This window comes from Zootoca vivipara, chromosome 16 (genome assembly GCF_965207765.1).
Source record: "Zootoca vivipara chromosome 16, rZooViv2.hap1.1, whole genome shotgun sequence".
Lineage (NCBI taxonomy): Eukaryota > Metazoa > Chordata > Lepidosauria > Squamata > Lacertidae > Zootoca > Zootoca vivipara.
In genome coordinates this window covers 34,421,711-34,435,698 of record NC_142599.1, presented here as the reverse complement: position 1 = coordinate 34,435,698, position 13,988 = coordinate 34,421,711, and the positions used below count along the sequence as shown (strand labels likewise).

Below are 13,988 nucleotides of genomic sequence, written 5' to 3'. Positions count from 1 at the left end.
CCCAGCCACTCTGAGCGGCTCCCAACAAAATATTAATATACAGTCGTACCTTGGTTCTCAAACAGAAACCGTTCCGGAAGTCCATTTGACTTCCGAAAACAGTCAAAACCCAAGGCACAGCTCCCAATTGGCTGCAGGAGCTTCCTGCACTCAATCAGAAGCCGCGGAAGCCGTGTCAGCCGTCCGGCTTCCAAAAAATATTTGCAAACCGGAACACTCACTTCTGGATTTGTGGCATCCAGGAGCCAAAACATTCGAGTCGCAAGGTGTTCAAGATCCAAGGTACAACTGTATTTAAAAGATATATATTAAAATCCAGTGCTTATCTTCTAGGAAAAGTGGTGCTGGTACTGCGTACCCTTGACTACTCCCAGAAAAAGCACTGTTTAAATTCTACCTATCTATCTATCTCTATCTATTTTCCCTACAAGGACTTTCCTTGCAGTTATACAAACTTTCTGAGCCCAATTTCTGGCTAAAAAACAAACAGTCCAACATCTTCCCAAGATTCCCAAACAAACAGAGCGCATTGAGGCGCTTCAGTGGCGCTTCGAGCATTTCCCGGAACACTTACCAGCTGCTTGTGGTGCTGAGGCAAAGGGCAAGGCGGAGTGCCAGCTGCCAGCTTATACACAGGTGTCACGGCCATGCTGGCAGGGTGGGCACAAATGAACCTCACCTGCACCATCTCCACAGCGGGACTGGGGTTTAGCACGCCCGGATGATTGCCCACCTGGAACGTAAACACCTTTGGGGAAGCAGCAAAGGAAGAGTGGTTGTCAGCCAGCAGGCCTTGCAAATGTAGCCAAGCATAAAGTTTAGATGTAACCAGAGCCTTTGGTCAGTTTAAAGCGTTAGACTAAGAAAGCCAAACGCTGAAATCTCCAAACTACTGAATCTGGAACAGGGGCATCACTGTGGATGGTGCATACAGCTAGAAGGGAGGATAAGCCAAGCACAGCTGCAGCTATCATAGCGCCGTTTTCTGTAAGATGCGCTATGGAGGCTGTGCCTCTCCTTATCGGCCACTACGCTTCTTAGGCATGTTAATGTCTTGCCGGGGGGGGGGGAGAGTACGCACACACCTTCCTCCTACCTGTTCCCCCAGCTCCAGGCATGTGGTCCGATAAATGTACTGGTTTTGCTTCCTCTTGGCTGGCAAACGAACCTCCTTCACGTGGACTTTGTCCTTATGCTCCACTTTCAGCTCCAAGAAGAAGCGGGACGGCTCCAACACCCATGGGCTGGGCCCTCCCTCGAACACCATTTCCTTCACGGAATGCCAGGTCACCAAAGCCACCTCCACAGGGTTCACAGCCTAGTCATTATATAAAGGAGTAAACACTCCCCTGGCCTGCAAAGAATTGAGCCAAGGACACCCACCCACCCCGGTTCCCCACCTGTAGTTCTTCCAATAGGGAGGCCTGTGCTTTCTAACCACCATTCACATCCCTAGTTGCTGGGAAGCTAGTAAGATGAGAGATCACGTTGCAGACAAAGAACATCAAAACGAAGGACTCTGTTTTATACTGAACTAGACCATTTAGCTCAGCACTGTCTACACACTGGCTGGCAGTGGCTCTGCGGGGTGTCAGGCAGGGGGGACCTGGAGATGCTGCTGCTGGGGATCGTAATCTAGGACCCTCTGCAAGCAAAGCAAATGCTCACCCCCTTAGCTGTGGCCCTTCCCTCAGTGCAAAAGGAATTAAAGAGAGAGAACAGAAATAAACTGTAGCACCACCCTCCACCCACTACTACCATAGAGTTGGCGCCTCCTCACCGTGAGCGGTTCATAAGCAGCAAAGGTGGCACTCGTGTCAAAATACTCCTCGTAGATGGTAGCACTGGCTGTCACCAGTGTATGGCCGAGAGACTTGGCTGCTAGATGGATGGTGGAGCAGAACTGTGGGCCAGCTTTCTGCTTACCTATCAAACAGGAGCACAACTATTCTTTCTACAAGCACAGGAAGAGGGGTTGATCTCCAGAACTTGGAATGAAGGGGCAATAGCTCAGCAACCCGCCCAGATGGCAGTCACAGCGCCCCGTGATTGTCGAGTACAGTGGAGAGCACAATGGGGCATTGGTCGAGAGCGGGTGTCCTTCTAAAGCCCATGCAAACAGCCGTCCCCTGAATCTGCTCCTTAGTCCACCCACAGAAAACACTGGGCTATGTGTGAGGGGGAGGGTGTGCTATTTTTCATTTATTATTACTACTTTCTTTTTCTTTTGAAATTTTGCGCCCTTAAGAATTTTGCGCCCAGGGCAACTGCCCCTGTGGCTCCACCCACACGATGGCACTGGCTCCCAGGATTCTTTGGGGGAAGCCATGGCTGTCTAAAGCGGTGCACTACTGCTTCAAATGCCTAGAGAAGATGAGGCCTAAAACAGGAGGGCAGGAGAGGACATTTATGTTAGGGAGCAAGTGAAGAGAACTGCCCTCTTACCCGTTTCATCCAGGGAAAACACTCCTTGCTTATCCATGCCGACATCCAGGGGTAAGAGTGAGCAGTCCGTGAAAGCAATGGTCTCCCCCGTCTCTTTCTCAATGTGGTACATCCTGAGTGGGACTTCCAAGGTCTGTCCAATCTCAGTGTCTGCATGGAATGGCAAGATCTCCATCTTTGAGAGCTTTAGCACATACACCTGAGTGGGGGCAGGGGGTAAAAAGTCAGCTCTCTAGGGATTCAGAACACCCCAAGGCCTCTCTTCAGACTGAGTTTTAAGCCTGTAGGCTGGGGTTTTGACCCAGCAAGCAATTCAACTTGCGCCAATGCTGCAGAAAGACTTGCCTGTATTTCCCCAAAGTGGAAAGGGTTCTGCACATCTCTGGCCTGCACGGCGGTTTGGCCCTCAACCAGCCCTGCTGTGACCACCCCTTTCACTGTGACGGTGGCCACTGTCTGATTGGAAGAGTTCCATGTGAAGTTGCCACTGCCTCCCTCCACCTGTGAATTGTTTGGAGAGCAGAAGCAAGGGTGGGGGTGGGGAATACAAAATGCACAGTTAAGCCTGCACCCCCAGAAGAGAGTAAGATGATGATGTTATCCACCTGGGTGTTGGAGAGAACATATGTCACTCGATCAGAAACAGTGGTCTCTGTTGGTGAAAATACAAGCATGGACGCACGTGGCCAATGGAAGGGGACTGCAGGAATAGAAAACTCAATGTAGCAGTGGCCTGAACTAGTGAGGAGGCCCAACCTCAGGTCCCTTCTGCTAGGGAGGTCAGATGGTCATCTATGTTTTCTACAGTAGGTCTTCCTCAGCAGGATGTCAGGGTGTCTTTTTCACCAGCCTCCTCTTGTAGACAGAGAGACTAACACTTTTATTCCATTTGGTATTAGTAGAGATTCTCATTGGTTCCTTCCATGTGTCCTGTTTAATTTTTAAAATTTTGGTAGAATATTTTATAATAAAAGGACATTGATGAAAAGGACCTCTCCAAACTAAGCGAATGGGTGGTAAAGTGGCAAATGCAATTCAGTGTAAGTAAACAAGTGTAAAGTGATGCATGTTGGGGCAAAAATACGTTAATTTCACATATACGCTCATGGGTATGAACTGGAAGTGAGCGACCAGGAACAAGAGCTTGGGGTTGTAACGGATAGCTCAATGAAGAAGTCGACCCTGTGTGCGGCTGCCTTGAAACGGGCAAATTCCATGCTATGGATCATTAAGAAAAGAATTGAAAGGAAAAACTCCCTGGGTGGGATCTCCCGGGGGGGGGGGGAACTGGGGGAAGATGGGGAAGCTCCCAGGTGTGAGCTGGGAATGTTCACTCTCCTTTGTGCGAAATAAAGGTTAAGAAATAATTTTGATAGAGAGCTCTCCTTATGTTCTTTAAAAAATCCTGTAGTGTACTCAGTCACATATAAGAAGGAAAACTGAGCAGCGACACTGTCAGATAACCAAATCATTAAGTGCATCAACAAGGCTTTAAACTATCCATGACACAGCCTCTCCGTAAGTAAGCGTGAGTGGCTGGAAATCTGACAGTGACTTCACTTCTGTTTACGCAGCTGATATAAGGGAACCAGACGTTGTCAAAATGATCATGTTTCATTTGGCTCTTAACAACCCTTCTGTGTTGTGTTAGATGCTCAGGAGGAGAGCGAAGGGAAGCTCTGTTGTCATACACAACCCATTGCTTCAGGGTTTTGTCGCTGGAAGCTCCAAAGGCAAAAGTAGGTCAAAATGGTGGAGGGAATGGGTACCATCTTTCCTATGGCAGATGGATGCAAACATTTGTACCGCACTGATAAATGAATAAAGGGCATTCTAGGGGATTTATCTCCCCAGGTCTTGGTCGAAACTTCACCTGAACTTTGTACCGGTACAAGACGTCCAGTGGGTGGTGTGGGAATGCCAAGAAGGAGGGCGTCAGCATAATGGGAAGGTAAATCTTCACTTCCTGCTTGTGGCTGATGGGCGGCTTTAATAAATCTTCTGAACCACTCTGAAGGAAAGGGAGGAATGATTGACCTGAATTTTCAGTCTTAAAAGAAAAACACAAAACACATACATAACAAGGAATAAATATTGAAGCCTGCAGGGCTAGCAAAATATCTCAAATTCCTAGCCTCCCACATCCAATGTTAAGACCTACTATTACTGTATATTCCTGTGTATAAGACTACTTTTTAACCCAGGAAAATCTTCTGTTTTCTGCTGCTCCAGAGAAGCGGACACGGAGCAATGGATTCAAACTTCAAGAAAGAAGATTCCACCTAAACATTAGGAAGAACTTCCTGACAGTAAGAGCTGTTCGGCAGTGGAATTTGCTACCAAGGAGTGTGGTGGAGTCTCCTTCTTTGGAGGTCTTTAAGCAGAGGCTTGACAGGCATATGTCAAGAATGCTTTGATGGTGTTTCCTGCTTGGCAGGGGGTTGGACTGGATGGCCCTTGTGGTCTCTTCCAACTCTATGATTCTCAAAAGTCGGGGGTCGTCTTATATGCCGGGTCGTATTTCTTACCGGTATACAGCGAGTATATCCCAAACTCTATATTTTAACTGGAAAAGTTGGGGGTTGTCTTATATGCCCAATTGTCTTATACGCCGGAATATACGGTATTATATTATTGCAAACCCATAAATCCGGGCCAGAGAATATCCATATGCTACTACGACGAATGAACTTTTCTTTCACCTGGAGGAGAACAGACACCAGCGCAGCTTCAATGACGGTGACGCCATCCTTCAAAACCCGAACTACGTGGTAGGAGCCGTTCACTGAAGATATAAACTCTTGAAAGTATTCTTGGGGAAACTGGTGAGTTATTCGAAGATTCTGGAAATCAAGGGGTGGGGGTAAATGTTGTCAGAAGAAGGGACAGTGTGACATCAAACACTTTATCAGAAGCACAGTGAAAAGGTCACAGATTGATAGAAACATTGTGTCCTCGGAGTTGACTCCAAGGAAGCCTACAAGGCTAGAAAGGTGTTTTCAAGTTCTTCAGCGCCTACATCCAATTTTTAAAGACTCTTGTTGTTTTTTGTAGACCCAACAGAGACAGGCCAGTGGCCCAACTAATCCAACATCCTGTTCTCACAGTGGCCCAGTGGGAAACCTGAAAGGTAGAGCATGAGACTCTTAATGCCATGGGTTCAAGTCCCACGCTGGGCAGAAAGATTCCTGCCTTGCAGGGGGTTGGACTAGATGATCTTCGTGGTCCCTTCCAACTCCACAAGCAGGAATGGCCACAAAAGCATTCTCTCCCCTCTTGCAGTTTCTAGCAACTGCAATTCAGAAGCATTCATCCCCCTGACTGCAGAGGCACAGCACAGCCATCATGTCAAGCACCAGTTGATAGCCTTGTCCCCCATGAATTTCTCTAATCCTCTTTTAAAGTCATCTAGCTCGGTGGACATCACTGCCTCCAGTGGGAGTGGGTTCCATAGTTTCACTATGTGCTACAAAACCCCTCCGTTCTTTGTGACAGATCAATCCTATGCGTGTTCCTCAGAATTAAGTCCCACTGAATTTCCTGGGGCTTACCCCAAATATGTCTATACTGGATGACATTTTAAGGCTGCAATCCTACGAACATTTACTAAGGAATTCGGTGTGTGTGTGTGTGATTTCAGACATAACATGCACAGGATCTCATTGCAAGTTAATGCTGGCATTTGGGAGAGATCTTTGAGCTTCTTCCCCAAGCTGGCACCTACTCACATCGGATGGGTAGATCTTGGTGCTCGATTTGTCGTACACTTCGACTGTGATGGTATACTCTCGCTTCACTTCTAGGATCCACCTGTCGCCGGGCTGGACAGTGAAACCTGCAATCAGTTGCACAACGGAAGCCAAACGAAAAGCATTTCTGTAAGATGAGGCAAAGGAAACAAACTGCATGGTGCCAAGTTTCACATTTAGCAGCTGGGGCACCCGGCATCGTGTTCACTGGACGTTGCCCATACTAGGCCCCCTTGTTGGCCCTTGTTGGCCTTCTCTTCATGAGAACCTCAACCTTAGACAACTCAGTCGTCTTTCTTACGACTAGCCCCAAGGGGTTGTTGGCTTCCTCCTCCACCTTAGCCTCAGCTTTGCCCTTCCCTTTTCAGCAGGGAAGAGGATGATGGGGATGATGTCTCCCCCTATTATAGGTCTCTGCCTCGAGTCCTACCAGTGGCAGCGGGCACCAGCCTTCACCGCCACTGAGGTAGGACCTCTTCTAAGTTCCCTCCCCTCCCAGAGTGATAGAATCCAGCTCCATGCTGACCAGAAAAGGTACAGGAGATTAATTCCCCTGCAAAGGGAGTTACAGGCTGCACAGCAACTATACCTTTAAAGCACATCCTGGGAATTGTGGTTTGTTCAGGGTGCTGGGAATTGTAGCTCTTTGAAGGTTAAACCACAGCTCCCAGGATTCTCTGGGGGAAGTCATGTGTTTTAAAGGAACGGTGTATGCATAGCCCAAGCTGTGTGCCCCACCTCTTGCATCTCCAGCTTTGGAGGTGAGGCCAGATGCATATCGCCACTGTCACCCACATCACCCTCGTGGAAAAAGCCCAAGTGCATATAGTCAAAACTCTACACGGAGATGCGGGAGGGACCGTTTACCTAAATATCCAGGCTCCACAACATATATGCTGCAGTTGGGAAGTCCAGAGGAGGCTCGCATGTGGATGTCTTAATCTCTTTGATAAGGAATTCAGCCTTGTCGTAAATTGAGAGGAGAAGGATGAAAGGGGCAAAGGACGCTCCACATTAAACACGGGTTCGGATCCGATATGGCGCTACGCTGAAACCACTTAGCGATATACAGAGCCGGATTTAGGTTTGATGAGGCCCTAAGCTACTGAAGTTTGTTGAACATTTGAAAAATTATTGTAAGCAACTTAAAACGTTAGCGGGGTTTATATACAACAAGCAGTAAAGGCAAATAAAAGATTTTTTTAGAGGAAATAAACAAATAAGGAATTAATTTAGATATGCAGTAGTAAAGATAAAATGAACAACAGATGGGGGTGGGGGGAAGTGAATTTGATGTGCATTTTTTTGTTTCGTTAAATAATTTGATTGTTGCAATATTGGAAAATGATAAATAAATTAAAAGAAAAGAAACAGCTAGTTGCAGCCCAGTCTAAGTTCTTTAAGGATACTTTTGTGGACTAAGACCAGGTTAACCTGTCCCAGCTGAATGGCGGTGATGGTAGCTGTCTTTGCATCCAGTTTGGCCACAGGGAGGCCAGAAGCGTTAGGCGCCTTCACAGCGTCTTGTAGCTCCAGCTCATAATGCTCAAGAGGCAATTGCACCTCTGTGGAGATAAAGGGTTGGCAATGCTCAGTCAGTTATTCCCAGCCATAGCTGCTGCGTTCTTTACACAGCCTCCCTCTCCCACCCCAACCCAGCAGGGATGTCGGGGCAGTGATCAAGTATTGCCTTCGGCTTCAGTGCTATTCCTAGTAAATATGATTCAATTTTCCAACTCAATAAAAGCACTGAAGCTGGGCAAGGCATTATAAGGCCAAAACGATTAGTTAGAGATAGGAGCTGTAGTCCAGGATGGCAGATCTGCCACCACTCGTACATACCCTTCAACCAACCCACCCTTACTAGTGAATGAGTTTCACTGCACACTGTGGGGCTCACCTTCTGAGTAAGCATCAGTGTTAGAAACTGAGATGTGAAAGCTAGGAGCTAAATGGCACCTTAAATCGAGGCTATGGGCGCAACAACGGAATGTCTAGGCGTGCTATTTTTATAACAAGAATGCAAAGCTGAAAATGAATGAACTGCAGCTAAAATATTATAGTTACAGGTAGGTAGCCGTGTTGGTCTGACGTAGTCAAAACAAAATTTTAAAAAAAATCCTTCCAGTAGCACCTTACAGACCAACTAAGTTTGCAATTGGTATGAGCTTTCGTGTGCATGCACACTTCTTCAGAAGGAAGGAAGGAATTTCTAAAATATTATGTTCATTTTTCACATGGTCTAGTCCTTCCCCTGCCCACCCCCCTAATATTATTAAGAGGGTCTCTTCTCCAGTCTTCAGAGAGTAGCTGGAAGTGGGGAGGCAGAAAAAGGTCCTTCTTTCCTTCCCCTCTGCAGTTTTAATCTGAAATCTTAGGCGCAGTACTGCACTTAGAGCTCAGAAACTGCTCGCGCTAATGACATTCCCTGTTGCAAAATGCGCCTAGAACAGTGGGAGTTCCTAACACTGTGTAGGATTTCGTAGTCAGGAGACTAAATTAGCAGCAACAAACAGACAACACGGTAATGTTAGCAAAACAATGAAAAGGTAAACAACTGTGAAGTGCAAATATTTAAATGTATACGCACCAACAACCTTCACATATACAAAGAGATTCAAAAATGTGTACAAAATCTCATGCTCGAAGTCTTAAAAGTCCAGTATAAAGTGCAATAATCAAGTCCGATAATAAAGTGCTACGATGTATCATGCGTTCTTATCTCTTCCCAAGCGTTCTTATCTCTTGTAAGTAACTGTTGCATTTCATCAATCTTTGAGAATTGTGAGTTTCGGTAGCCTTGTTAAGCTTTTACATATGAACCTTAGAAAGAGTCCGCCCCCTCAAGAAACCATTCCTGTGAAACGGGGAAGAAGCTAGCTGCCCGTCGGAAGAGATAAGAATGTGCATATACATTTAAATATTTGCACTTCACGGTTGTTTACCTTTTCAGGAGACTAAATTATGCATAGAGTCACCCAGAAGATTAGGAATGTACCTGTGATCTTTCCCTGAACTATTTTGCCAACTTTGTATTTAATGTAGGCTCCGACCAGCAGGTAGACATCATAGGAAGGGATTAAGAATATGTTCTCCAAAACCAGCAGGCGCACCAGCGCAGCAGCAACTTTCTGGAAGATTGAGAAAACACCACCAGAGGCATGCAGAGAAATGTACACATAAAGAATTATATATTATGCTTTGCAGTCACTTTAAGATTCTTCTCTTTCAAAACTGAAAAAGGACTGAGTGATTCTATTGCATTATATATGGTTGGCATTCAAGGTAGTTGCTTTGGTTTAATCTCCACAGGGTGAAGGAGCAACGATGGCTCCATCGGACCACTTTCTGCTTGTTTAAAACTTCCACCTGTCATCTCCACTCCATACATTTAAAGCACTCTTAGAATCATAGAATAAGTTGGAAAGGACCCAAAGGGTCATCTAGTCCAACCTCCAGCAATTCCCCTGGGAATTGGTTTGCAAAGGATGCTGACAGTGGTTAGCAGGACCTCTGCTCCTCTCACAGAGCTCCTATTTCCAAAGTTCCCAGATGGTTAAACCACTCTGGGAACTGTAGCTGAGTGAATGATCTCCTAATAACTCGATTTAACAAACTACAGTTTCCCAGATTCTTTGGGGGAAGCTGTGACTGTTAAAGTGGCAAAGAGCACTCTGAATGTATGGTGTGGATATTACCTCTATAGCTCTGGTAGGCCCTGACCTTGCCTTGCACTGCTGAGATCCCTCTGGGAGGGCACAGTGAGTACTCACCTTGTAGACAGGCTCCTGTATTCGGACCTTTATGACGGCTGCACCTGTTTTGATCCCTGACACCAGAATCCTATCTCCTTGTTTCTCCTCTCTTTCCATCTCAACTACGTAGTTGGGCGGAGAATATTCTGCCTCAGAATATTTTAAAATCCTAAAGAAACCAAACTGGGCGTTTACTGGGAGAACAAAGGTCTGTCACTGCATTAAGAGTAAAAAAAAAAAGCAAGGTGAAATTTATGGGGTGGGTGGAAAAACCTGCAGCCGCTGTTAAGACCCCCAAAGCCCATCAGTCCCAGCCAGCATGGCCAGTGGATGGGGGGGGGCGGCCACTGGAATCTAGCAACAGGTTAGATGCCCCTCTTACTGGAGATAGGGAAGGGGACATGAGCTATATGGGACTCTCGCTTACATTTATGCATCTGAGGACTTAACAACAGTGAGCAACTTTCCTTAGATGGAAGTAATGAGTTCAAAGCAAGGATGCAATGGAATGAAATCTCTCAACTTCAGCAGTCTACCCAGTGGAGCACACACGCAGCCTCCTGTGTCGTTTAGGATTTTATTAACCACACTTGGCCATTTGGGGTTCGATCTTACCTAATTTTGCTCGAGAGCTCCACGTTTTCCAACTCATCATCCTTGGCAACGCTCCACTCAAATTCCAACCCCTCCAAGCTGCTGAATGTGTTCCCTGCAGGCAGGATCCAAAAATGAGCCCAGGCTCAGGGCCAAAGGAGATGCGATGCGATAATGTCTGTCACGTGGCTTAGCTTTGTGTGACTGGTGCTTCTTTGTTGTGGTTGTTTTTTTAAAGTCACATGGGGTGGGGAGGGAGGATCAGGACCATAGCATGAGGGGTGAGGGCTTGAACCCTCTGACCATGCTATGGTCCTGATCTGGCTTTTGCTCCAAAGCTATCTCACCTTGAGATCCTTGCCGGCAACAGAGAGAGAGATGCTAATGGGACATGTTCCAAAACTATGTGAGGGTGAAGATGAACAGAAGCACCAGGTGAAATACAAAGAATGCAAATTAAGTTGTTGTGGATAAAATAAGCCACCTGCTTGATAACTTTAGGCGTACACCATAAATAAAAATAACAGAGCACTGTGACCTATCTTGTCATGTCAAAAGGGTGAAAGAAGAGTCCCGCTAGCAGGCCAAAAGGGTGTATCAACCCCAGAGAGAAAAGTAATTAATGTTTAACAGACCATTGTACTTTAATATTTTGTCGGAAGCCACCCAGAGTGGCTGGGGAAACCCAGCCAGATTGGTGGGGTATAAATAATAAATTATTATTGTTGTTATTAATAACAATCATGTAGACAGAGTGCTATGCAGAACTGGGTTTATAAGTGACTGGCTGCCTCATACCCAGCACTGCTTGTGAATTCTTAAAAACAAAACAAAAAATCGGTGCAGTTTTGAAAGGTGCAATTTGCCGTCTTGATTCGAAATGGTGTCCAAAATTTGGTTACAATGTTTTAAGAGGTCTCCAAATGCAGAGCATAGATATCTTTCCAAAAAATATACCGTAGTAGGTGTTCCAAGTGTCACAGGCTGCCCCCGGTAAGATTACCTTCAGCATCCAGAGCTCTCACACTCAGCTCGAGTGGGGAGTCTTCCACATAGATCTCTCGAGTTCGGGAGATGATCTCAACATGGTCTATCAGATCCACAATGACATCACAACGCAGCAGATGACCTGTCACTGGGAGGAGGAACAAAAGTGGGTGTCTCCCACCCACCACATGTAATCCTGTATCTGTGTTTCATAACAGGGGAAGAATAAGGGTGGATGTGGACAATCCCTGCTTGCCTGGGAAACTTTTCTGAGCCCCCAAATTGCTCATTCAGTGATAAAGGGAAGGCACACTCTGCACATGCTCGGCGTTTGGGGTTCTTCATTCCCCAGGTTTGCGTGGCACCCTAGACCGCATTTCCTTAAAGAAACAAATCTGTTTCAAGATTCCCCTTCTTTAGCTCACCTACCTGTCTCCTCTGCTAAAATAACGCTGGCCAGCTTTGTGGCCTGTGTAGAGCAGGTGGTCAGCAAAGCTTTCTGAGAGCAAGCCGTCCCATTCTCGTACATTGGATCAATGGTGACTGTGTCATGGCGTGTGGAGTACCTGCAGAGCAGATGAGACAAGGCTTGCACACTCCTGTGCCCCTCTCTCAAGGAAGAGCAGAGAGATGCAAATGTGGAACTGAGGCAGCAAGGAACCCTCCATGTTCTTCGTGGCAAGAACCACCTGCTACTTGGCTCCTCCCTTTCATTATCAGCAATTCCACCCAGTCCTTTGAGCAGTTATGTAAGAACTGGTACCCAAATTTACTCAGCTCCCTCTCCCTCCTCTCATTTTTTGTATGGTGCCTTTTGTAAGCATTTTTTTTAAAATGATACATTGATTTGCGTGCTTTTGTGGGAAGGCACATTTATCAGTCTCACTATATCATTTCCTTGTCAGTTCTATGTTTTTATGTCACTGGCACTTCTACAGCATGAGGTGCATGCTTAGGAGAGCAATTGGTGGTGCAGTAGTTAGTGTGTTGGACTAGGAGCTAAGAGACCTGGGTTCAAATCACCCCATTCAGCCATGAAGATGACTAGGTGTCAATACCTCTTTCGGCCTAACCTACCTTGCAGGGTTGTTGGGAGGATAAAATGGAGTGTTTTCAATGATCAATAATCGAGGCTTAGATTAACCTCCTTGAACTCCTTGTGGAGAAAAGGGGAAGATGTAAATAAATAAAACACTGCAAGGACATTCCTACTTTTCTGAATCTTGAAGTGGCTTAGCATGGTTTCCCTTCTCCCCTGCCTACCCAAACACGGAGCATTTTACCTTCAAAACAACTCTGCGAAGTAGGTCAGGCTATTAGACTGCAAACAGCCAACAAGTGCTTCTGGCATGAATGAAAATGTTGAACATGTTCCCACCCTTGGCCACGCCCACCATGATGTCACTGTTGCGTTAGTTTTTCCCGCCTAAGCCCCGCCCCTCTCGCAAAGGCCCCGCCCCTCACCAGGAGTAGCAACCGCCCTCAGCGCCCAGCACGAAGGGGATGCGCTTGTCCCGGCTGAAGGGCAGCAGCACCTTCGGTGTGTTCAGCTTATAGGCGCCGGCCGGCCTCGCCAGAAGCGCCAAGCCAAACAGGAAAAGGGCCGGCCTTGCTGGAGGGGCCCAGCCCAACCCCATCGTCGGAAGAAAAGCTCCAAGCCGCCGCGGCGCAAAATGGCGGCGGGATCTAGGGCTTGTTTCCCTTCTGTCTCGCACGAGCCCTAGCTGTGCGCATGCGTCGGCGCTTAGGAACCTTGTTAGCACGTCGGACGTTCTGTCCTTGCGCATGCGCGCTCTCACCTTTCCCACCCCATCGGGTACGCGCGCTTGGTCTCTTTGCCCTTTCCCGCCTCTCCACCGGGCTCGGTCTGCGCATGCTCCATCTCACCTCGTGGCTCGTTTTGCGGTTTAGGGAAAGGGCTTTCCTGCGCGCACGCGCAGCCCGGGGTCGGAAGTCTACGGGTTCGACTCGAAGCCTGTGCTAGGATTTTTGCATTATTCCTAATTTAGGTGTTTCTGACAGCTGCAGTCTTAATTAAGGCAAGGCATCATGAGGTCTGTATTGCGTGCGGAGACGTCATCTCTTAATCCAGGCTTGGCCATCCCATCATCCTGACATAGCTGCCAAGTTTTCCCTTTTCTCGCGAGGAAGCCTATTCAGCATAAGGGAAAATCCCTTAAAAAAAGGGATAACTTGGCAGCTATGCATCCTGGACCACTGTTCCTGTTAGGTAGGGATGATGGGAGTTGTAGTCCCAAAACAGCTGGATGGTCAAGTTTAATCGATGAAGCCTGTTTAATCGATGGAGGGCAGGAGGGGTCTACGGGTTCGACTCGAAGCCTGTGCTAGGATTTTTGCATTGTTCCTAATTTACGTGTTTCTGAGAGCTGCAAGGCATCATGAGGTCTGCATTGCGTGCGGAGACGTCATCTCTTAATCCAGGCATGGCCAAACTTGG

The 13,988-nt window shown here is 47.0% G+C and overlaps 1 protein-coding gene across 2 annotated transcripts in view; it reads right to left on the bottom strand.

Annotated features, from left to right (window-relative positions):
- Nucleotides 1-13,319, bottom strand: part of NUP210L (nucleoporin 210 like) — a 39,660-nt gene extending 26,341 nt beyond the window's left edge. Inside the window, exons 1-16 of one of the 2 annotated variants that reach the window (XM_088659851.1) lie at nucleotides 12,995-13,319; nucleotides 11,960-12,096; nucleotides 11,547-11,678; nucleotides 10,565-10,658; nucleotides 9,968-10,118; nucleotides 9,193-9,325; nucleotides 7,604-7,759; nucleotides 7,062-7,130; nucleotides 6,174-6,280; nucleotides 5,148-5,288; nucleotides 4,319-4,495; nucleotides 2,791-2,946; nucleotides 2,446-2,644; nucleotides 1,781-1,926; nucleotides 1,097-1,318; nucleotides 575-748 (exon numbers count right to left, since the gene is read on the bottom strand). In XM_088659851.1, coding sequence (XP_088515977.1) covers nucleotides 575-748; nucleotides 1,097-1,318; nucleotides 1,781-1,926; nucleotides 2,446-2,644; nucleotides 2,791-2,946; nucleotides 4,319-4,495; nucleotides 5,148-5,288; nucleotides 6,174-6,280; nucleotides 7,062-7,130; nucleotides 7,604-7,759; nucleotides 9,193-9,325; nucleotides 9,968-10,118; nucleotides 10,565-10,658; nucleotides 11,547-11,678; nucleotides 11,960-12,096; nucleotides 12,995-13,317 — 2,517 coding nt within the window. In that variant the 5' untranslated portion in view covers nucleotides 13,318-13,319. The remainder of the gene's footprint in view (nucleotides 1-574; nucleotides 749-1,096; nucleotides 1,319-1,780; nucleotides 1,927-2,445; nucleotides 2,645-2,790; nucleotides 2,947-4,318; nucleotides 4,496-5,147; nucleotides 5,289-6,173; nucleotides 6,281-7,061; nucleotides 7,131-7,603; nucleotides 7,760-9,192; nucleotides 9,326-9,967; nucleotides 10,119-10,564; nucleotides 10,659-11,546; nucleotides 11,679-11,959; nucleotides 12,097-12,994) is intronic. The other variant, XM_060269995.2, reaches the window with a different exon arrangement.
- Nucleotides 13,320-13,988: the final 669 nt, after the last annotated feature.